A 24,697-nucleotide genomic window follows, 5' to 3' on the forward strand; every position below is an offset into this window, starting at 1 on the left:
CCAAGTGCTGTTTCAACACTCGTGGTTGGTTGGCAGTGCTGACTGCCATGGAAAGCTTGGCAAGAGTGGCCAAGAGTTTTGCCACTCTTGCCAAACAGCTTGCTAGCTGCTTCCTGTCTTCATGAACCCATGTTGCCTGGGTTTGGACAGCACAGCAATTCATCATCTGTACAGCTTCTCCTTGAACAACATTTGGGTTTTCCAAGTGGCTTTATCCCCACAAGAAACCACCCTGTGGGAAACCATCTTGGTTATCGGGACATGATAGCCCCTTGTGGGTAAGAACCCATGATGCATGGGGGGGTTGTATGAACCCTGTCACTTACTGGCAGGGTTTCAGGCTGTCGTCTTTCCAGTCTGTCTCTGTGGAAAGCAACCTTTTAATACAGTCTCTTTCATCCTCGTCTGTATAGAAGTTCTTCATTAAGTTAGAAGGATCCTTGAAAAAATGGTTCTTCAAAGGCACAATCTCATTATTTTATGTGTTAAATTGCTCATAAGATCAACCCCTTATATTGAAAAAGTAGTTTGCTTATGTTTGTATAACATTTCCAACATTATAAACAATTGGCCCTAGAGAAAAGTAGATAGACAGAGGGATTGTTGCCCAAAATATACCTAGCTACTATATATCACCCTGAAATGGGATCTGGCAGTTCATTACGTAAGATTTCGAGTGGGTAAAATGAGCAAAACAATGAATGTACTGAATCAATATGCCTTTATAAATATATACATTCATTCCATGCTGAACAGAAAAGACTAACTATTTAATTGTGGTGCAACACTCGCACTAATGATGTTGATCTATGCTAGCACAGTGACATTCCCACAAGTATCTCTTGTGTGCCTTTGCACTATGCACAGTCCACCAGTTGTGAATGTTCTGGGTTCAGTCTGATCGGGTGGTACCTGTTATCCACGCCTTGGTTACATCACAGTTAGGCTGTTGCAATATGATCTCTGTGAGGCTACCCTTCAACAGGGTGCAGAAGCTTCAGCTGGTTGAAAACCAAGCAGCTAGGCTTGGTTGCTGACTGCTACATGTACTGTGAACATACCACTCCAATACTGAAAGATTGTGATGGTTGTCAGCTGTTTTCCTGGCTCAGTTTAAGGTGCTTGTGTTAATCTTTAAAGACCTAAAAGCTGAGGGCTTGGCTATCTGAGACTGTCTTAGTATGAGCTCAGCTAGGATGAGTAAGAGAGGCCCTTTCGAAGGTCCCTTTGCTAGAAGAGATGCAGGTGTGTGGGAAGGGCCTTGCTCATCTGTTCCTCCCAGACTCTGGAAGGTGCTTCCTGTGGACTTGCAAGGGGTCCCCACTTCCTCTGTGTTTAGGAAGAGTTCAAGATACATCTTTTTAACTCAGCATCTAAAGCCATTGTTATGGTTTTCAGTGTGTTGCTATATTCTGCTTACTATTTTGCTTTTTTTGTTTTCATTTTTTTCTAAACCACCTTGGTTGGCCCTAGGAATGTAACACAGAAATACCCTCAGTGCTAATGTTGCACCACCATTGAATAATATCCAAGGAGATGGTCCTAAGTGTAAAATGCATGGAAGAAACCCTTTCCTGCTATAATGCTTCTGCTGGCTGATTTCTTTTAGGCTGTGGCAAAGATGACAGGTCTAGAATTAAAGGCTTACGCAAAAGCTGGAGCCGTGGCTGATGAAGTACTCTCATCCATCAGAACAGTGGCTGCTTTTGGAGGAGAAAGAAAAGAGGTTGAAAGGTTGGTTTATATTATCAAGGTTGGCTCAGAGGCTTAAACAATCAAGCTATAGAAAGAGAACTAGGCAGTGTATATCTTGTTTTGCTCCAGTGTTGAATATGAGTATAAACAAATTGCAACAGCTGAAAATGAGCTTTTGTTACATGGCATAGATTTAGGTTAGGTCCACAGAGATGTTCTCTTCTGATGTAGGTCAGGCACAGTGAGGGGTGTGTGTACACATACACACACACACCATAGAAGATACAACTTTCTTGAGAAAGAATTAAAAATATACTGGTGCTCTAACAAAGGCAACACAAATATTCATCTGTGTGCTCATTCTCAAGTGGCGTCTGTACAACACTCATTTAAATGTTGAAAGTATTGTTAGGCTTTTCAGTCCCTTGTGCTAATGGAGGAAGGAGTCTATCTTTCCAGTGTTGTAATAACCATTATCTCCAGAATTAAGTCTGATGCTTCGGCTGAAAGAAGTAGATACCTGCAGTTCCCCACTGACAGGCAATGGCTCTGGAGGGTTTCAGAGCAGAGTCTTTCCCAGCCTTCCCAGGGACTGAATCTGCAAACTTTTGCATGCAAAAGCTCCAGCGGCTGCACCCGTAGCACACACCCTCACCTCACGCAACAGTCTGACTCCAAACTCTGTACAGGCAGTCCCTGAGTTACAAACGTCCAAGTTATGAACAACCCATGCTTACGAATGAACTGCCCTTGAGCCTATTAATTTTTTAAAAAATTACTGTGGAAAATTGTAATCACGAGAGAGAGAGCGGAAGCAAAAGGGAAGCAAGGGAGGCCTCCAAAATCTGCCTTTTGTCTGATATTTTCTTGCTGCAAAGAGGAGGTGCTGGTGAGCTTGGGCAGGGGAGCAGGTAGAGATATGTGTGGGTTTTCCACTTTCATGGGGGTCCTGAGCCTCTGGCCCCTGTGCATGTGGAGGGCCACCTAGGTGTGATCCAACTTGCATATAAATTCAATGCAAAGAAGAATTTCTGTTTTCTCAGGAGCAGAACTCATTCATAACTGTACAAGCAGCTCCCAGGTTAGGAATGAGTTCTGTTCCTGAGAAAACTGAAATTCCCTTTTGCTTCCCCCCTCTCTCTATGGTGATGACAATTTTCTGCATTTTTAAATTAATAGGGTTTATGTCAGTTGGTTTTGAGTTGTTTGTAACTCAGACATTCGTAATTTGGGAACTACCTGTCCTTAATGTTATTCATCTTCATTTTACTTTTTTCTCAAGTGCACCTTTTGAGTATTCCTTTTTATTCTTTTCACAGATATGACAAAAATCTAGTGTATGCCCAAGCCCAGGGAATTAGAAAAGGAATGATAATGGGATTTTTCACTGGCTTTATCTGGCTCACCATTTTCCTGTGCTATGCGCTAGCCTTCTGGTATGGCTCAAAACTTGTCCTTGAGGAGGAGGAGTATTCTCCTGGTACGCTTCTACAGGTAACTGATTTTTATGGCTTCCCCCCATTTGCCTTTGAGCATGAAAAGGCATTTAGAAAGAGGCCTGAGTGGAACTCTCTGGAGCACTTTTGCTTCTGGCCAACTCATAGTTCTGACCTACAGTCACTATTTATAAACCATGAAATTCATCCTTGCATGCATATTAGAGAAAGAAATCTCTCCCTTGAAGGTGGTGGTGGTGCTGGCTCTTGGGCCCATGTTGAGTACATTGCTATAGCTACTCGTGTGAAACCAAAAACTGAATGGAATATCTGCCCACGGAAAAAGGGCTTCCCACCCTCCCATAGCATGCTGTGCTCCCAAAAGCTGCCCCAAGAGTTGCAGGACTTCCTGCACTGGGATGGAGTTTAGCATAAGAGGCTTTAAGGGGTTGCATGATAAAGGAGAAAAGGGGAAAAAAACCCTTTAAAATCAACTCTTGCTTGGAAGGCAGCTGTCAATGTTTTTGCAGCATAAAGAACTGGGACTTGAAGCTAGATAGTGCAGTGTGGAATGGACCTGCTCAGGCTTGCAGCTAGAGAGCCGTGCCCTTCTCCAGGACACTTCATTCCACCCTCATTGCCACGTTTTTCCTCCCTCCCCCCACTCCACTTCCCGCAGCCCCCATTCTGTGGCTACTGAGTAAGCTTAGTCTTCACTGAAATGGAACTTCCACAGGTTCCTTGGCCAATCAGGAAAGCAGAGATGTTTTGGAAGAGGTGCTCGGGTCCAAGAAGGGGAGGAGGGAGAGCCATTGCCTGCCCGGTCCCTGGTCCCATGGCAGGCAGCAGGAGAGACAAACTACCCAGTTAGAGAGAGGGCTTGTGTAGTTCTCGCCAGCTGGGCCTTCACCACCCTGAGAGTGGAGCCACAGAATTACTGAAAGGGAAGGATTTTGGGGAGAAGCTCCCAGTTTGGGTTCAACACTCTTTTATATAAGAGCCTTATAGTCGCTTACTAGAGGGCTTTTAGAGTTGTTTTGTCTTGTGACTGTGAGGTGCCAATAAAGATCTGCATTGCAAAGAGACTGGCTGGCATTTTGAAGCCTTAGGGGAAGAAGGGGAGGGCCAAAGTCAAGACCTGGCAGATCTTCAGATCTCCACCCATCTCCCTTCCGAGGGTTCAGCACTCTCTCCAACCTTTGAAGCCGTTTTCTGAGCCATCCTTTGGTTTGTGGAGCAGCAGGGTTGCTCTCTAAAATAAAAAAACACCCACTCCACTATTAAGTGCATTGTTGTCTTCAGATATGGAAATCATGGCTTTGTACCCTCTTTAGTGTTTTTCAGAGAATCAAAGCATTTGTCTGCCCTGCAGAAATATTCTTATGGCTTCCACCACTTTTAATTATAATTTAGTTTCCATGCCAAAGCAGTTTTTAGAAATGATAAATGTAAGAAACATAATTGCTTTTCCCTTTGTGCCTTTCAGGTTTTCTTCGGCGTTCTAGTAGGTGCCTTAAATCTTGGCCAAGCTTCCCCTTGTTTGGAAGCATTTGCAACAGGCCGAGGGGCTGCAACAAATATTTTTGAAACTATAGATAAAGTGAGTAACGACATGCATCCATGCTGCTATCCTGCTTAATGGGAAGAAATATATGAGGAAAAGTAGCATAGGCTTCTGTCAACAGTGCAAAGGAGACTTATTATGGTGATTAAAGAGAAAAATGCTTGCAAATTAAAGCAAAACACCACCATGCCAGCGCATTTCCAAAGAGTACATTCATCCAAATGACGCTTCTGAATGGTTTCCTTGTGAATATTCAAAGCATCACCAAGTCCTGGTATTTATCAATTAGGTCCCCACTCTATAAGCAGCCTGATCTTCAGGAATTGCTACTGGAAGGCAGTGAGGTGATCCACCATCGCAGCTGCACTCGATCATAAGATGGGTGGTAAAGCCAAAGGCTCAGATAAGGAAACGAGCATGTGCAGGGTTCCCAAAGCTTCAGGTAATAGAAAGGCTGGCATCTCCAGCAACTCTAACCAATGACCTCTGCGGAAGACTGAAGTGCTCTACTGTTTTACATCTTAGCATGGTGCAAAAGTGGGGAAGAATATTATTATTTATAATTCCACCTTTTTCCTTGCATGGTACTCAAGATGGTTTCCATAATTCTCCTCCTCCTGCTCTCAGTCTTATCCTCACAACAACAACCCTGTGGGGTAGGCTGGACTGAGAGTCTGTGATTGATCCAGTGTCACCCAGCTGGCTCCAGGGCTGAGCGGGGAGTAGAACCCGGATTGCCTGAGACCCAGTCCTGGGCTCCTAACCACCACGCCAAACTGGCTCTCCAGTATGTGGTTATTTCAGGAACATACACTTAGTCCTGATTAAAGGAAGGTGTGAAGACTGGGCAGTTTAGGATGGCCACTTACAAATCACCAAAAAGTAAGGCAAAGAGGTTGTTGGTTTCTATAAATGTGCATATGCTGTTACATATGTCAATCCAAATTTAAACAGAATTATGCTGATTTAAATGGGAATAGCATACATCTTAAATATACAGTAATACCTTGGTTCAAGAACACTTCTGTTCGCAAACAATTCGGGCTGCAGCAGAAGCTCAAGATGACAGTGCGCCACCTGCCAAAAGGGAGAGCACAACACAAGGGGGAGCCTCAGTTGAGGCCTTCCCAGCTCCTCGCCGCCACCCCACTTCCGAGCCGGAGGAAGGTCTCCTTGCAGGCACTTGCCCAGCTCCAGGAGCGGGAGCAGAAGCCAGAGGCTGGAGAGGCAGGCGCGGGATGGCTCCCCTGGCTGGGAGAGGGCTGCAAGGAGGGAGGTAGAGGCTGCTTTCTGTGGGCCGAGGTGAGGGGAGACGAGGGACAGGGCCATGGGTGGCTGAGCGGGGTGCCTCCCACCTCTCCCTGCCACGGGGGGAAGAAGTATGGCGGCTGCTTGCCCTGAAAAGGCCACAGCGGAGGTACGGGAGCCATGGCCCCACTCCCGCTCCACGTTGGCCCATCTATCCCCAGGCTCAGCAAGGCGGCCCGGCTTGGCTCGCAGCCCGGGGACGAGGCTCATATTTTTGTGGTTTAAAAAAAATACATATTTAGTTATTTAAAACTTTTATATGCTGTCCTTTATAAAGTTATGGTTCAGAACGGATTAACCTTATTTACATTGAACCTTATGGGGAAATTTGACTCGGTTTGTGACCAGTTCGGTTCGTGACCAGAGTCGTGGAATGAATTAAGTTCGTGAACCGAGGTACTACTGTACTGGAAAGCTGTGACCTGCTCAGTCTGCTCTTCAGCTGCTGGATGTGATGGCTCTTTATTTCCTCAGTACCAGGTGGATTTGATGAGGGATCAGAAAGAAGAAGGAGATGGGGCATCGCACCACCATTTTGGGGGGCAAGCCTAAGTGGTGCAAGGGGCAGATGGAATTCAGGCTCTACATATTTAATAGTTCTTTGGCAAATTGCCCTAAATGGGTTTCTTCCCACTGTAAGTCTACCTTTTCACTTTTGCCAGTGGCTGCTCTTGCTCCTTCTCCTTTTCTTATTGCTCCTGCTTGCTTGCTTGCTTGCTTGTCAAATGGAGAGCCAGTGAGCAAGCAGGAAAAGCACCTATTGCTCCTTCTTCTCACCATCTCCTTCTTGTCTGGGCCAGAGCAGAAAGGCAGGTGAACAAGCTGGTTTGTAGTCATAATAATGTTGATGAGAAGGAGCAAGTCAAGGGCCCTACAGGGCTGTGGGCCCTTCTCGAGGTTCCCCACCTGCCTAACACTGGGCATGGTGAAGGAGAAAGAGGCTTTCCTATAGGGGAGGGTCTGGGGGATTGCATGTGCTGTACAATGAGTGCAATTAAAAAAGACTTTTCTTCAGAAAGCTAAAACAAGTAATGTAACTCATTGGCTCTACCCCAGAAACCTACCATTGATTGCATGTCAGAGGATGGCTACAAACTGGATAAAGTCCGGGGTGAAATTGAATTCCATAATGTAACATTCTACTACCCATCCAGACCTGACGTCAAGGTAAGTGCACTTCCCTGCTGCTGGAGCATTGCACCTGCCTCTGTTTGTGGTTGCAAGCACCAAGGCAGATGCTTTCCAAAAATGGCGTCTTCTTCCTAATTTCTAGACTTTAGACAAACTCAACATGATTATCAAGTCAGGAGAAACGACGGCTCTCGTAGGCCCTAGTGGAGCTGGGAAGAGTACTACAGTGCAGCTTATTCAGCGATTCTATGACCCTAAGGAAGGCATGGTGAGAACACTGCTTAATTTGTTCATAGGGGAGTTGCCACTTGATTTTAATCTGAAGAATCCCAAACCATAATCTTGTTCTGCAGTGGGTGTAGCTGTGCTTCGCAGAAGATAAACAGCCCATTTGCCATTAAGCTGTCTCTTATTTGTCTTATTTATTTATGTATTTATTTATTTACATGTGCATACTGCTCCACATTGGAGTTGATTCTGGAGCAGTGAACAGTTCAGAGTTAAAATAAGTAACAGAATTGAAACATTAAAAAATATGCTCCATGGGTCCATGGGTATATGTATCAAGTAGACGTGACTTGGCTTAAATATTTATAAGATATCCCATTGCAAGTCATGGCTTGGATTTGAGGGATGTGCATGCAGCCAATTGAAGATAGAAAATGTCTTTGAATTCTAGGCTGATACACTCCAACATGCAGAAATGTGCCTTAGGAAGTTGATACACATCACTAGCATTATCAAAAGTGCATGGTCCATCTTTCTCTCTTTCACTGTTGTATGAAGGGAATAGCTTTGCAACCAGAATAAGGAATTGAAGGAACCACTGAATTGGACGAGATTTACACTCTGAGGGTTGGATCCAGGTTTCTACTGGATCAACTGATGGATGCAGAAATCTCTGCTGCCTCCCTTTGCTTTTAGCCTCATTAAAATGCTACACATTGGGAGCCACTGTTGAATGGTGTGAGCTGTGGTATGAGAGCAAAGGGGTCCCCAAAAACTGGGTGGAGGGACTTTCCATGAGTGAGCCCTTCCTTTTGGGAGAGGCAGATCCAAACCATAAATATATTTTGAAATACTTGTCATTTCTGATGCTCTAAATTCTAATATTTGATTTCTATGGGTGAATGAAATTCTTATGGAAAATTACACAGTCTGAACTTGGACTAAAATATCTAGGAAAAAGTAACTCCTCACCCTTTGGATCTGTAAGGCACTACCTTAATCTCCTAACAATCGTAAGCACACTTTCTTAGAAGGCTGTCAACTGATTTCAGTGGGACTGATCTTTATATTTTGCATTTAGGTTTTGGATAGGAGATGAAATACTGTTCATTCAAGACTGTGTAGAGGCTTTCTATGGGGAAGTCTGGGTTTATATATATATAAATATACCACTCAGAATCTAAAGAACTCTGAAACTAGTTCTATTAATCTGAGGAAGCATTATTGTCGACTCATTTTTCTCAAAGGGCAGCGCCAAAGGCAGACTACTTTTGAAATGGAGGGAACTTTTAGAAGTAATTTACAATATGTGTTGGGGTGAGGGATCAAAGAAAATAGTGAAAAATTCCACTGAACTAACACAAGCCTCTTCTGTGAGTCTGAATAACTGTCAGGTTGATACAGAATGCTATAACCCATGGTATAGGTTGCCGATACCTGGGTTTCATGATGTTTGAACATGGCCATGATAACAAACTTTTGTCTTAATTTAACCATGGAACAATCCAAAAAGAGAACCCATTTTTGTGATTGGTTTTTGTACTGTAGGTTGTCCAAACTATGAGTTGTTGTTCCCCACAATCCCAGAACTGAAGGTTGTTCTTATGTTGCCAGGCTACAGACATGGCAGACAAAAGCAGTAAAAACAAAAAACATGGAACAGCAACTGCTCTACATGCCAGTATTCAAGTGCTGCAAAGACAAAAGGGGGGGGGGGGGGGACAGCTGAACAAATAAATCGACTAATGGCTTGTTTGATCATCTGCCAGACAAACCCTGGGTAGGACAACAAGCCATCATTTAGCATTGTTTGTGAATTAGGCCATTGTCTGTAGACATTATGCACACAGCTGGATGCACTGAACATGAAATGTAACTAAAGAAAGCGTTGTGAGTGTCTTCCAACAAACTAATGTTGTTGTGTAGATTACTTTAGATGGACACGACATCCGCTCACTTAATATCCAGTGGCTGCGATCTTTGATTGGCATCGTTGAACAGGAGCCAGTTCTGTTTGCTACCACCATTACAGAGAACATCCGCTATGGTCGGGAAGATGCAACCTTGGAAGACATCATTAAGGCAGCCAAAGATGCCAACGCCTACAACTTTATCATGGATCTGCCTCTGGTAAGAACTTCAGTCTGTAAGATTTAAAGCTTGGAAGAATGGGTATGGCTTCACCAGGTCTACACAGCTTGAGATGAGGGATCAATTTAATTTTGATAAGGATTTGCCAAAATTCAAAATGTTATCCTGATTTGGGGCACGATTAAAAAATTAATTTAATTAATTAAAAATAATTAAATTAATTTTAAAAATCCCATTTGGGATTTAAAAAATGGGAAACACCTAAATTGACAGACTGAGCCATCCAGTGCTTTCAGTACTTTACTTTTAAAAGGCAGGGTATGAATCCATGCGCATTCATTCGTGTGAATGCCTGATAATTCCACTCAACCTTGAAGCTCACTGAGTGATTTGGGCTGATTCTCAGCCTGGCCTGCCTCACAGGATAACATGGAGAGGAGAAGACCCTTGTAAGCCACCCTGGGTTCCTTGCAAGAGAGAAAAAGGTGGTTCATAGATGTATAATAAAAATATTAATACCAGTAATGATTGGCAGTCCCATTTAAGTGCTGCTTCATTGTTAAGAGCTATATGGCAGACAGGTACAAACAGTCTAAGTGCTGGGAATAACCTGTTGGATTCTGCTGGTGAAGATGAGTGAGAATTAAGTTTCTGTTCTTTTAAAAAAAAATAATAGTTTGCCAAAATTGGCGAAGTTCACATTCAAGAGAGAATGACCTTGAGAGTTAAAACATTCTAATAAGGCAGAAAGGAAAACGGGCAGGCTTGCTCAACCCCACTTGCTATCCAGAAGGTCTAACACTGCTCCCCAGCCCTGTCTTGTGGCCTGCCAAGGTGTCTGATGGATTCCTCAGCACTGCAGTCCCAGTCAGGCAGTGCAAATCGCTGGCAAACATGGCCAGGAGGTGCTGTTGCACTCGAGTTCTGCTTGTGGGTTTCCCGTGTTCAGCTGGTTGGCCACTGCATGAGGAGAATGCTGGACTAGATGGACACCACACACCCTGGCTGGTGGGAGCGGCTGCCTTGGTGGGGGACAACCTGTGCAAACCAGGTCACAGTGTCCAAGAATCCAAGTAGTACGGTAAACAAAGCACAGCTATGCCATGCCTGTAACAGAACGCCAGACCAAATCATCTCCTGTTAATTGCCTTCATCAAGCCACTTGATGATCTGTAGATTTTGTGTTCTTGGGAGGAAATCTATTTTGGCCCACTTTAAATTGGTGGCTGCACCTCTCTGCTCTTCTCCTGGTAAAAGCAAGTTCTTATAGACCAAGCACCAGTGTGGAAACTGTTCTGACAAACTCCTGCTGATCAAATGTTCTAAAACTCCTTCACAATCCCCAAAGGAAAGTCCCTCCCTATTAATTTGAAGCAGACCAGAAAGATCCATACTGAGCAGCAGAAACACCTGGCCATTTTCTATACTCGTTAGTATCTGGGGAGCTTTACTTGTGGCTCCTGGATAGGCGATGGAGACAGCAGGTTTTGAGATCACAGCTTATTGGTTGCCGTCCAGAGGTATGCCATCTATGCATGGCCTGGCACTTTTCAGATCATTTCCTTCTCAAGAGCTGACTGCATGGGATGGTTAAGGGGCTGCGCTCCATCCCTTGTGCTTGAAATAGGCCCCTGTTTGAAGTAGCTTGAGGTAGGAGGTAGTAAAAGATACATTGCTGCTGATGTCCCAGGCCTCAAGAGTCTCCTCAAAAAGCCCCTGTAGATGTTAAAACCTGTCATTAAAGGCAAAAAACAGCTGCACCAAAGTTTATGGTTCCTCATGCATTTCAAGAATTGCAGCAGGAAAGCAAAATAATCTTTGAAAACTTGTCTCCTTAAAAATTAACAGCACCATTTAAATTGCTTGTGCATGTTCGCATGTATTATAAATACATGCACACAACTCATCTCTTAGGGTCCGTCTTTTGTGCACTGTAAGAAAGTGGCAACAGAATCTGCAAACAACTCTTCTCATGCTTCTCTTTCCATGCTACTCCTGTCATGCAAAACAGATGAGATGCTTGCTTATTTCCCCAAACCGGGACATGTGAAAGTTACTGCGGGGGCAGGTGTGCCTTTCCACTGGGGGAAATGTGAGTTTCCTCTTCATATCATTACTGGAGGGATAGAAAGTGCCGGCTACTTTGTGTCATCTCCTACACAGCATGTGGTGCATCTCTCCTTATTTCCTGCTATTTCAGCAATTTGACACCCTTGTTGGAGAAGGTGGTGGCCAACTGAGTGGAGGCCAGAAACAACGAATCGCTATTGCCCGAGCCTTAGTTCGAAACCCCAAAATCCTGCTACTGGACATGGCTACATCAGCACTGGACAATGAAAGTGAAGCTGTAGTGCAAGAGGCACTTCACAAGGTTTGCTGCGTTGTAGTGCTCCTTCAGTAAAGAATTGGAGGCACAAAAGTTCCCACCCCCCAGGGCTGAAATCCTGTTTAATTTCATGGGGAAACCTTTCGCTTTTATCCATAGGATGAGTAAAGGGGTACTACTTGCACATTGGAATTCTTTGGAGTTCCATAAAGAAACCAGTGGATTGGATGCAATTCTACTGCTTGGAAGCTCATATCCACCATTATCCATCAAGCATGCATGCATTTTCCGCATAGCTATTATTTTAGCAGGGGTGCAGTTAATGGGGAGGAAGTTGTGTGAACTACTCCAGGGAATTGGGATCCCAAAGACCCTCTGCATATAGTGCCCTGTTAGATGGAGAGAAAAAATAGGTAGTGAAGGAGAAGTGCCGTTATGGAGAAAGCAGCTGCCCTCCTACCATTAATGTAGCTGCTTTAGGGTGACAAATGACAAAACCTTTACGATGTGATCTTATGTATGTTTAAACAGGAAACAATTCCTGTAACTCCCAACATGCCCCAGTCGGCCATCCTGGGTGTTGCAGTCCCTTTTGTCTGTCTAAATATATATGCATCGAACTGACCCTGAGCAAGACTAAACGAGTGCTGCTCTACTCAGATGGCACTTTTGGGGACCAAATAGCCACTGAGGGCTGTATGTTGCTGTACCAGTGCTACAAATTTGAGAATTAGTGGACAGTGCATGAGAGGCGAAGTACCCATGCTGCTATTTAAACCTTTGTTTGGAAACAAATATGACTATTTTTAAAGAAAATCAAACCCCCTGCATTTTAAGCAATATACAGTTTTTTGTTTATTTGATATTAATCATTGAACTTCTTAATCACTTAATATCCCAAGTGCTGTAGGAAAAACATAAAAAGACACAGTCAGCACATTTGTTAAATTTATTTAATAGCATGTGATAAAACCAAATTCACAGCAAAAACACTACAGCACATAAAACCAAGGTGAAACCAACTGTAAAATAAGAGTGCTAAGATCTAAAAGACCAGTAGCAGACTGCAGCAGCGACCATCAGCTCCTAGTTTCAAAAATCTGAGTCAGGCTGAAAAGATCACCCACAGAAACACAGTGCCAAGAAAAAACTCAAGTAATATCCAAGAAGAATTTAAAATCCGCATGAAGAACATGGTTGTGTCGCTCATCTTAATTCAGCCTGAGCCAGAAGAACTGTGGACTGAAGCCAGAGACATAATTAGAGAAGAATGTCAAAAGACAGTTCCTGTAATAACAAGAAAGGAAAAAAAAGCCTATATGGAAAGGGCAAAGCCAAGAATTTCATTCATTCTCCTCACTTTTTCACCCATCGCTTTAGGCTCGCCTTGGATGTACAGTAATCTCCATAGCTCATCGCTTGTCTACAGTCAGAACTGCTGATGTCATCATTGGTTTTGAGCATGGCAGAGCGGTAGAAAGAGGGAAACATGAGGAGCTGATGGAACGAAAAGGGGTTTACTTCACACTGGTGACTTTGCAAAGCCAGGGAGACAAGGAGCACGCTGAAACAGCAGTACAGGGTAAGCATCCCATTCTAAGTTTGTGTTTGTTGGTTTGTTTCACATAGCACTATACAAGTACCAGAAAGGCTGTCACAAAGAGAAAGGACAAGCTCTCTTCTTATCCTTTCAAGAGTGTGGGACATGGAATAATGGACTTTATTAGCTTCCATGTAGCCCAAAGTGTCTGATCCTGCTTAATCTTGGAGGCTAATCTGGATCAGGCCTGATTGAAATCTGAATGGGTGACTTGAATCTTGCACTGACTGGGTGGGTGGACCCTATGTCCTGCTAGGCCTCTTCCACTGTATGATTCTAAAAGAAATCAGATTTAGACTAGACACCGGGAAGAATTTCTTCACTGTCAGAGCAATACAACAAGGGAATCTATTACCTGGAGGAGTTGCAGACTCTCCCTCACTAGAGACATTCAGAAAGCACCTGGACAGTTGCTTGCAGGATGGTGTAAATTGGTGTCCTGCAAGAGAATGGGGCTGGACCCGATGACCTTCTGGCCCCTTCCAACTCTACTATTCTATGATTCTGTGATTCAGTGAAATTAGGCTCCAGGCCTGTGCATAAGGACAAAGGATGGTGGTCTTTTCCAAGCCAACCATTTGTCCATCTGCCCAGTATCATTTTTGCCATTAGGCAAAGTCACTTTGAATATAGTGTTCTGCTGCTAGTGACGCATAGATATCCCTCAGACAGAGTTCTTTGCACACATGCACTGAACAAGGCAGTTTGCCTTGCTGTGGTACATTTGTATGAACACTCATGATTTAAATGGACTTGTTGGTGCAGATAGAGTCTTCATTATCCTTACATCTCTCTTGTCTTCCAAGGAGCTAAATGCAGTGTGGCAAGTTCTCCCCGTCCCACTTCTTATGGTCCTTTCAAAGTTTTCTTATGAACTCTTTGTGGTAGGCCAGCTTGAGCCGTAGTGACTGGCCGGGAGCTCATTCTGCGAGGTGGCTAGCTAGGTAGGCGTTTTAATCTGAATCTTCCCATTCCCATCAGGCACGTCAACCACTGCACAGTGCTTAGGTCTCTCATACATGCTTCCAGACCAGGTTGTGCGGTCTTTCTGGGATATTATTCTGAAGACACAGGGCATATGTCGTTTCAGGAATGCTTCGATTTCTCTTGCATTTCGTAATGGCTGGTCCCTGTGAAAAGCTGTAGAGACTTTTCTTTGCTGTGAAAGAAAAGAACCAGTCATATAACACAGTTTGTGCTGGGAAGTGCTATTTTCAAGTGCGGATGAAAAGATCACACACTTGAACATTTCTCCATGTAAAGCATTCTGTGTACCATACAGAGCTGACATGACCCATTAAACAGTTATATTCCCATCTGCAATGATATTTTGATATGGGGGAACCACGCACATCTCCAGCCCACTAGCTGTAGTTTAAAATGGCCACCAGGAGCCACCCCTTGGGACTGCTCTAATGCTCTCCTCTCACGGCATCTTGAGAGGGTGAGCCTGCACTAGGAGCCTGTGCTTTGCCACCCAGTTGCAGGTACACCAAGCAGTGCTCTTCATAACTTCTTGTTCCTGTGAGCAGCCCATGTTCAGCAGGCACTCGCTACAGCCTCCCTCTGGGCCAGGCATGGGAGCACAGCCGGGAGGCACGTCGATGCCCAACAGCTTTCCGACAAGCACTCCCAGGAGCCTTAAAACTGCTCTGCAAATACTGTACTTAGGCTAAAGTTACACTTTTGTTCTACAGAATAATCAAAATTTGGATATAAGGTTCAGTAAACTGCTGCACAAAGCCTTCTGTCATAGCAATAGATTTCTTTTATGGACCATAAATAGCTCTAACAAACAATAATAGATAGGATTTCCTTTCCCACTAATCGCAGACTTTTATGGTTACATTTTACAGTGTTGGAACCAGAACTGGAGGCAGTGCCATCTTTCAGCAGGGGAAGCTATCAGAACAGCTTGAGGTAAGTCATATCTTTGTGCCTTTTAAAAGCAAGGATGCAGAAAGAAAAGTATCTGAAAAATCCTACTCATAACTGTCAGCCTTTTATGGTATGGGACTCCAAAAAATTTGTCTCAGGAGAGGCTGAAGCTCCCTCTCTGGTTCAAACCTGGAGGTCCTTTCAAAGTAAGTTCTTGCCACACAGCAATACTAATTAGAAGATTTATTTGTCTTGCATGCCAGAGGTTGTTATGATTAAGAGGTAGTAACAAAGAATAATGTGAAACGTAGCACACTGTGTACACCTTTGGTGCACGTAGTAAAGTAACAGCTTTACTACGGACATGACTTGCTTCTTTTGCTTACTTAGGGTGACAAAGGAGATTTACTTTCTTGTTCTGGAACACAGTGAACATATGCATTGTTTGCTTGGGAAAAAAGGATATTGACATTTTTTGTAAACCATCTCATGGTCATCACAAGCACATTTCTTAATTTCCTTCTTATCTATGGGTCAGAGTGACTGTGTGCATTCTTGAACGTTTGCTCTGTTAAAACTCAGATTCTCTTGCTGACCCTTTCCTTGACACTTACAAGAATGTAAGTAACAAGACAAGAACCTGTCCCTGCCAGGATAAAAGGCAGAACTGGACGGGGCACCCTGGCGGGCCGTATTTGGTTTATGGGCTAGAAATCCCCATCCCTGTACTAGAGCAAAAGGAATCTCATCATGCAGTGTTGCCGTAAATATCAGGCACGTTCTGCTAGAGAAGAGCAGCGTGCTACAGTCAGTTTCAACAGGTACCTCCTGGGACCTGATCCTGGTAAACTATCACTGAGAATAGGGGATCATAGCACTGCTTTGGGTATGAGTCACTAGAATAGCTGAAGTGCCTGAGTGTATAACCCAACAGTTCTTACCAAAGGCTTTGGAAGTGGGCTGAACAAGAAACATGTATTTTGAATACTGAAGTTTAGTGATAGATCTACTGAGCTTGTAGATACCACTCCCTATTCTGAGTGGACATTCCTGTTAGGGCTGCCTAAATATTGGCACTCGTGTCTGGATATCAGAAACAGAGGTAATGATAGTTATTGTATATATATTAATAATGGTAGCAAGTAGAAACCAGTGACAGAATTAAGTGCAGACAAATGCTCACCCTGCAAAGAGGTGGCCATTTGACTCTTTCCTCTTCGCATGTAATGATACAAGCTTCTCAAACAGATGTTCCAGAGACTAGACCTTTTCCCTTTACTGTTCCATAGAGCTTCCCTCCGACAGCGTTCCAGATCTCAGATGTCCAGTGCACTACCTGAGCATCCAGGGTCACTTGTAGGAGCTAATTCACAGCATATCTATAGCACAAATCAGTATGAAAAAGATGGCACACCCATTGAAAAGGTCAGTCATAGTCATTATTACAGAAAAGACAAACATCATTTCTTCCTCTTTTTCTGGTCCTGACCAATTACTTTCCCACAAAATGAACAGGAAACTTTTTTGAAGTTTCTGCTATGCAGTCTATAAATTGGTATACTGGAATTTTATTTACACTGTTTCTGTATCCAAGCAGATTCTGGAGCAGTGAACAACAAAAACTAAAATAAATATGATAATAAAATAATATGTCAAATACAAGACGTGCTAGAACCATGGCTGGTCAACAAGAAAGGCCTCCTGAAACGGAGATGTCTTCTGAGGTGCAGAAAGCAACACAATATTGGTGCCTGCCTGACCTCCCAAGCCAGGAATTTCATAGGAAAGGGATCTCCATACTGCAGGTTCTTTTCCTGGTGGATTCCATTCCAGGCATCAGGCTGTGGGAACCACCAGGAGACCATCTTACAGCGACCCCAGTGCCCAAGCATGTTGCTAAGGGATGCAGATGATATGTACGTGGAATAAATATTCAATATGAAGCTTTTTGGAGGAGAAGTTTTCTTAGTCTAATGCATGAGACAAAACACTTGAGTGGACACAATGGCCTGATATCAATCATCCTGCATGCAAAGGATCTTGGTTTTGTGCCACATTGGTTAGTGAAAGTGGAAAATAGAAGCCGCAGGGGTGGGTCTGAAATTGGTGAGATGAGTTTTGCTTTGGATAAGTTTTATATCAGCAAATCTGGGGAGAGACCGTAGGTCATGGGGAAGATACGTACATGCTATGTAGCTCCAGGGTTCAACCTTTCTTGAAAACCTGAAATGCCGCTGCTCATCTGTGGATAGATAAAGGATAGACAGCCTGGCACCCTCCAATGTTTTGGACTGCAGCTCCCATCAGTCCTGACCATTGGCTGTGTTGGCAGGGGCTTGTGGATCTTGTAGTCCAAAAGAAATGAAAGCTGTCAGGTTGCCTACCGCTGCTGTGGACAGGACTCAACTAGGCAGACCAGTGGTCTGAGTCAGTATGAGCAGAGCTGCCCCAAGGCATTTTGCTGTAAGGCGAAGGAAAGCCGAAGCCCCTCTCCACTCGGTGTGCACTGGCAGACGGGATGCAAAGGCAGCTGCATCCTTCCTCAGCACTAGAGATGGGGCATCCTCCACAGCACCAGATGTCTGCAGGCTTGCTTAGGGGTGCAAGCCTTTGTTGCATCCTCCACCATTGCCTGCTTCAGGCAGCTGCCTCCTCCTGCCTAATGGTAGGAACAGCCCTGAACATAAGACGGCTTTCTAGGCACTGAAATTTAAAGCTCCTGGCATCTGAAAAAGATGAGAGGTGCAGAGAGGGACCTTTGAAAAGAAGACTTGTGGCCAGACGTGATTGTCCTCTCATGACCACTTCTAAAACGGATGGAAAATTACTGAGCAACTGGCCATGATGTGTTAACCGTGCACTAATGGCATAGGTTTATGATGAAGCTGTGCACATTGGTTCTTCCTAATAAATATAACGGCAAATTTGAACATTATGAAAAGCACTGGCGATTAGATGGGTGAGTGCACTGCTTTCCAAAGTGGGTATATGCATGATTCAGACATGAATACAAGTGACTCATTTTTCCATGCATGCGTGCAACTCTCTCTTGCAACCGTATAGTGGAAGCATGGAGGGAACAGGAGTAGAAGACAGCCGTGACCCTGCTTATTATTTTCGATGCTACTACAACATGGATCTTTTGGAAAAGGCATGCTTTTCCAATTTAGGAATGTTTTCACTCCCTTCATGTTTTTAAAATTCTTCTAGGAGCTGATTCCGGAAGATGAGGAAGAAGTAAAACCCACGAATGTGTTGAGGATCCTGAAATACAACGCTTCTGAGTGGCCCTATATGGTGCTGGGATCCTTTGGAGCTGCTGCCAACGGGGCCGTCAACCCACTGTATGCCATCCTGTTCAGTCAGATTCTTGGTGTAAGTCCTGATGACCCGCTTTCTTTCCTATGCATTGAATGCCTCCACTCATTCGTCTAACGCCACATAGGTGCAAATGGATTTTCTTCCTTATATTTTCTGCTTCTTGTCCAATTCCATAAGGCTCCTGATGTAGTATTTTCAATTCCAACTTGATGTAGTATTTTCAAGAGGCTGGGGGAGATGCTGTAAGAAGGAAGCGGCCAGGAAACCCACTTCTGCCAGCATCGTTGACGTAGCGTGGCTCTGCATGATCCAGCCGATGACACAGTTGGGGCAAGGGTTGGCACAACTTTTTATCAATGCAACAAAACAGAGGTACCAAATGGTACTTGATACTTTAGAAAGCAAAAGCATACTTTGTGCCTTTTAATTAGCATGATCATTACAGCCATTGGCATTTAATATGATCCATTATGGGCAGCTTATTTCTGAGCCTGCTTTAAGAAGAACTAGTTTCTCCTTTGCTAGCACCAAGACCCATGGATGCAGTAGCACTACCAAAGATGCAAGGGCAGGACTGGATACGCCAAGTCCTTGACAGTTGTGCTCTTTCGTGCTCCTCCTTCGCTTGACCAGTACAAGGAAAGCAAGGAGCTCAGTTGGGGACCATTCTTTTTACTTATTAATTTTATCCTTTCCTCCTGTGCCCTTGCAAGAAATTTTTGGAGCCACATTGCTGAGACTGAAAGGGTTGCAGCACCAACAGTAGAAATGTGTCATGTTTGTTATGAGAAACTTCATCCTTGGGAAATATGGAAATTGCTATGCAGTCTGGAGAATACAAATATTATTTATATTATAAATTAGTATTATATATTAATAATTTATACCTATATATATAATAAAAGTATAGGTAATCAAGCATCTGTATCTATAGTTTATTTGTGTAATAGGTATTTTATAACTACTTTACTATATAATTTAATTAACCATGATAAAAGTAGTTTAACATAGGTACTTGGGGAACCAAGTAAAATGCGATCAAGCTGTTAATATATTAAGTTCATGTAAGTTTCAAAACTTTTAATTTAGGGAATATCCCTGTCATCTTTGGATTTAGCAAACTCAAGAATATGCTATAGCCCAGCTTTGAGATATCTAACTTTATTTATTAAAAAAGTAAATAAAGAAGAAATAAGTATTGGATATAGTGGAATAGCAAGCCATTGATTCAGTAATTTTATTTATCTGTAGCATTTATAGATGCTATAGGGGTGTGTCCAGAAAGTAATGAGAATTATATTTTTAAAATTCTTTTATTGAAAAAATTTACAATTGAACATTTTCTCCTTCAAAGTATGTACCTTATGAGTGTACACAATGCTCCCAATGATTTTCCCATTCTTCATAGCATCCCTGGAAGTCTTCAAGTGGGATGGTGTTCAGGGCCTGCGTAGTGGCTCTTTGAATGTTATCCACACTACCAAAATGGTGTCCTTTCAAACCATTCTTCATCTTTGGGAAGATGAAAAGGTTGCAAGGAGCCAAGCTGGGGCTGTAGGGTGGATGGGGAAGCTCCGTGAGGTGTTTTTCAGTCCAAAACTCTCCGACAGCCAAAGCACTGTGACTCGGTGTGTTGTTGTGATGGAGGATCCAAGTTGAGCTGATCTCAACTTGTGCCATTGGTACACTTGTGCAGATGATAGCGCAGCTTCTCCATAACCTTTCCTCACCATTGCCAAAGTTTCTGATGCACTTTTATCCAATTTCACACGATTTTATCATGTACCGCTGTTCCAAACTCGCCTGCATTTTTCTTAATACGAGGCAGTTGAACAGGGTGTCACAGACAAGACTGTCTCAACTCTGGCAGGGCTGGAATGCAACTGATCAGTGTTCTAACATATACCTGGCACCCAACCCCAAGTGGCCTTGGCCAGCTTCTTCCTTCACAGAGCCCTTCTCGAGCGTAGGGACTTCGTTCTCATTGCTTTCTGGACACACCTCCTATATCGGATGGCGGCATTCTCCATCCTTTCCAGCCACGGTGGACCATCACAGTCCAACACATCAGGAGCGCCCCAAGAAGCGGAAGGCAGTCCTAGAATATACAATCAAGTGATTTTCCACATCACTGTAATCATGTGACACAAATATTGTGCAAAAGGATTGCAATGTGCTTTTTAACATTCTGGTGTGAAAACAGCATTTTCTTTTCTTTCTCAAGACCTTTTCTATGCCCGACGAGGAAGAGCAAAGATCACAGATCAACGGCATCTGCCTGCTCTTTGTATTTGTTGGATTGGTGTCATTTTGCACGCAGTTCTTGCAGGTGAAGACAACAGCATGCGCTTTTCAGTAGGATGCGCTGTGCTTTTCTCCCCTCCCCCTGCCACCTTTTGTAATTTCATCATACTTCTTTGAGGCTAGATTGACATTCTTTTAAAAATACATTGCAGGGATACACATTTGCAAAGTCTGGTGAGCTGCTGACAAGACGGCTCAGAAAAATTGGTTTCCAGGCTATGCTAGGCCAAGAAATTGGCTGGTTTGATGATCACAGGAACAGCCCGGGTGCCTTGACTACAAGACTAGCCACTGATGCATCTCAGGTTCAGGGGGTAAGTGATTTCACATACAGGTAATTTCACACATCAGAAATGCCAACTCAGTCCAGAAGGGAGTTTGTATGTCCAGTATAAACTTAATCAAAATGAAACAAAACAATTATTGCCATTGGCTTATCACAGATCAGCGACTCTGTGGAAGGAAAAGCAGCTAGGTGGAGCAGCATTGCCATCCTAGATGGGGTTGCACTCCCCCTAAGAGACAGGCTCCGCAGTCCGGAGGTGCTTCTGGACCCAGGTGTGTCCCTGGAATACCAGCTGAACTTGGGCTCCAGGGGTGGTTTCCTCCAGCTGTGGCAGATTTAGCAACTTCATCCCTACCTGGACAGACAAATTAGTTACCCATGCACTGGTGACATCCAAAATAGATTATTGCAATGCATTCTATGTGGGGCTGCCCTTGAAGACGGTCCAGCAGAATCAGGCCACTCAGTAATGGGAGCTCCTAGAGCGGCCTATATAACACCTACATTGAAAGAGCTACACTGGTTACCAGTTGTGGCCTGGGCCCAATTCAAGGTGCTTGTGTTGACATATAAAGCCCTAAACAGCTTAGGTCCCTGTTCCCTTAAGGAGCACCTACACCCATATATGCCGACCTGACCTTTGAGATCTATTCAGGGAGCTCTCTTGTGTGAGTCACCTCTTAGGGAAGTGGGAGGGATGGCTGCTAGGAAGAGGGCCTTTTCTGCAGCTGCTCCCCACATTTGGAAAGCTCTCCCTGAGGTGGTTCGCCTGGTGCCTTCCTTATACTATTTCAACACCAGGCAAAGACCTATCTTTTAAAAAAATAAAAGCAGTTTAATATTTGATGCCACTAAACCTCTATTTGGATTTCATTTGGATTTTGATTGATGTAGTTTATTTATTGGATTCAGGCGTAATTGCTGTTTTAGTTTTTAATGGTTTTAATTGTTCGATTGTGACCCGCCTAGAGATGCTATGGCACAATAGGTGGCATACAAATGTTTCAAATAAATGAATAAATAAACGTTTCCCTCCTTCTGCTGCTTCACAGCACTTGATGGAGGGACTTGCAGCATTTAAAAATTAAAATTTGATGGAAACTATATAAAACAATCCATCAAGGAGGCAGTGTCAGCGGCTTAAACCAAAACACACATGGATAATATGCCTTACTATTTAGCAAAAGCATGCCAGAGGGAAGCAGTCTTTAGTAACGGGAGGGAAGGGGCAGCCCTCTCCCTTGTCTCACTCCCAGGAATGGAGGAAATCATACGATAGGTCCATCTAGCCAGCCCAGTGCTGCCAACACTGACTGGGTTTCAGGCAAGTGTTTTTCCAGCCCTCCTTGAAGAAGCCGAGGATACCTGTTTCCTCTGTGGGGAGGGCTTGCTTTATTCCCCACACCGCTCTTTTAAAATGCTGAGGGGAATAAACATAATCCACCCAGAAAGCTCTGAAATAATAATAATAATAATAATAATAATAATAATAATAATAATAATAATAATAGGATCTTACTCTGGATAGCACTTCAAAGTGTTCTAGCCACCTGGAGGTGTTGAGGATCATCTCTTCCCTGAGCTCTGGTCAGTCACCTCCAAATTACACAACAAGAACCCAGTTGTTGACTAAACAAAATGAACTTGCATATATGCAAATTAACCGGGCAAAGAGGCATTGGAGGCTGGTGACTCCAAGGTCAGTGGGCAGCAGACCTATTCCAGTTTCAAGTCTGAACTGTAAGGAGCTACTTGTGGGGTTCGCCCTGCACAGTGTTGACCTGTATATGACAAAAGGTGAGACCAGAGCCGTGGTCTTTCCTGAGAAATAGGTTTAATCCTTCAACAGTTTGGAGGTAGCGGTGCCTTAGCACTTAACTGTACAGAAGCTTGTTAGTGATCCATTTTTTGTCTCATTTTATTTTAAGGCAGCCGGAACCCAGATAGGAATGATTGTGAACTCCCTGGCCAATATCGGAGTGGCCGTCATCATTGCTTTCTACTTCAGCTGGAAGCTCAGCTTAGTCATCACCTGCTTCTTGCCTTTCTTGGCTTTATCCGGCATGGTGCAGGCTCAGATGCTGACAGGGTTTGCCTCTCAGGACAAGCAAGCCATGGAAGCCACTGGGAGGGTAATGATTTTAAAACAACCATTTTAAATTTTATGTATTAATATTGGATGGTTTTATGGTGACTGGCCAGGCTTGATCATAAGAACAGAAGAACAGACTCTACTGCTGCTTTATTTGGGGAAGAAACTGAACTATTAAGGGCTGATATCCTCTGAATTTTGGCCCATGATAAATCTGCGTGCTGCTGCCCTCAAGCTGTATATTTGTCACCAGACAATTGGCTAACTGCCAGGAATATCAGCCATTACTCAATACACTGAGGATGTAAAGAAAAGAACAAATCAATACTTCTTGCCTTCTGTGCCAGACTTATTGTTCCTTCAGATAGTTTTATCTAGCTTAGTATCCGAATAGAAATTCATTTAAGGCTACAGTCCCATATACAGATACTGGAATGTAAGTCATTTCACTCAGTGGGAACTAATTTTGAGAAGAAAGGCATGCGATTCTACCGTAAGAGTGCAATCCTATGTATGTTCACACTGAATTGAGTCCAACTGTCAGCAGTTGCCAGCCAGTCTGGAGAATGCTGGGAGGTGCAGGACTTTTTCTGTATAAGCACATGTAACATTGCACCAGAATCTAGAAAATCATGTTCTAATGTTCAAGGACCTGCCACACCTGGTTTGTTCTTTTCTTTAGTCAACACAACAGACAAGTTCTGCTCACACCAGACTGGGAAGTGTAGCTCTGTCTATACTGCTAACCTACTCCAGGTTTCTATAACCCCAGCAAGATGGTTCAGAGTAATATTAAGAGATATGGTAAGAGAATTAAGTTAGATGACCAGGTCCCTTCACAAAACTACAGTTCCCAGGATTCCCTTAGAAGCAGGAAGGACAACCCAGTTTGACACTGTTGAGTTGAGAAGTCCAGTAAAACTAGACATTCACCAAAGCAATAGAAAACTATAAGAATATCACTTCTTATAGTTCCATAACAACAGCAATTGGGAAATTTAACAATGGTAGGAGGGGTGAGCATGGCGTGCCCCTCCAAGTGCCTTTGTGGACCAAAAGCATATGTAAATTGAACTGAATATGAGACTAGAGCTACTCCACCCAGAACAAACAATGCAAAAGCAATATTCCAGTATGTTGCTTACAACACAAAGGCATTGTGTGCACACGGCTGATACCAAGAACTTGAGAATGCGATGGAGAGCAATAGAGCAAGCTAGGGCAAGCTTTTTGTTTGCTGACCTCTCTTGCCAGTGTTTGCCAATTTGCATGGGTTGAGCAGCAGAAGAGCCCACATTAGGAATTGCAACAGCAGCCTTGCCCAGTTGAGTAAAAGTCATCTAGGGAGTAACAGTGTTCACTGGATTAGGAAACCAGGTCAAGCTCTGTCTGGCTGCAGAGGGAGGGGGTGAGGGGGTCTGGCCCTGGGATAAGCCA

At 43.7% G+C, this 24,697-nt stretch overlaps 1 protein-coding gene across 2 annotated transcripts in view; it reads left to right on the plus strand.

Moving 5' to 3' along the window:
- The window catches only part of ABCB11 (ATP binding cassette subfamily B member 11), a 57,174-nt gene that overhangs the window by 16,484 nt on the left and 15,993 nt on the right, over window positions 1–24,697 (plus strand). For both annotated transcript variants that reach the window (XM_044418383.1, XM_044418384.1), the window contains 14 exons: window positions 1,610–1,734; window positions 3,015–3,189; window positions 4,618–4,731; window positions 7,060–7,170; window positions 7,277–7,402; window positions 9,289–9,492; window positions 11,654–11,824; window positions 13,160–13,361; window positions 15,236–15,299; window positions 16,547–16,682; window positions 18,468–18,632; window positions 20,803–20,907; window positions 21,035–21,196; window positions 23,097–23,300. In XM_044418383.1, the coding sequence (XP_044274318.1) occupies window positions 1,610–1,734; window positions 3,015–3,189; window positions 4,618–4,731; window positions 7,060–7,170; window positions 7,277–7,402; window positions 9,289–9,492; window positions 11,654–11,824; window positions 13,160–13,361; window positions 15,236–15,299; window positions 16,547–16,682; window positions 18,468–18,632; window positions 20,803–20,907; window positions 21,035–21,196; window positions 23,097–23,300 (2,064 nt within the window). The remainder of the gene's footprint in view (window positions 1–1,609; window positions 1,735–3,014; window positions 3,190–4,617; window positions 4,732–7,059; window positions 7,171–7,276; window positions 7,403–9,288; window positions 9,493–11,653; window positions 11,825–13,159; window positions 13,362–15,235; window positions 15,300–16,546; window positions 16,683–18,467; window positions 18,633–20,802; window positions 20,908–21,034; window positions 21,197–23,096; window positions 23,301–24,697) is intronic.

This window comes from Varanus komodoensis, unplaced genomic scaffold (genome assembly GCF_004798865.1).
Source record: "Varanus komodoensis strain SLA01 unplaced genomic scaffold, ASM479886v1 scaffold9, whole genome shotgun sequence".
Taxonomy (NCBI): Eukaryota; Metazoa; Chordata; class Lepidosauria; order Squamata; family Varanidae; genus Varanus; species Varanus komodoensis.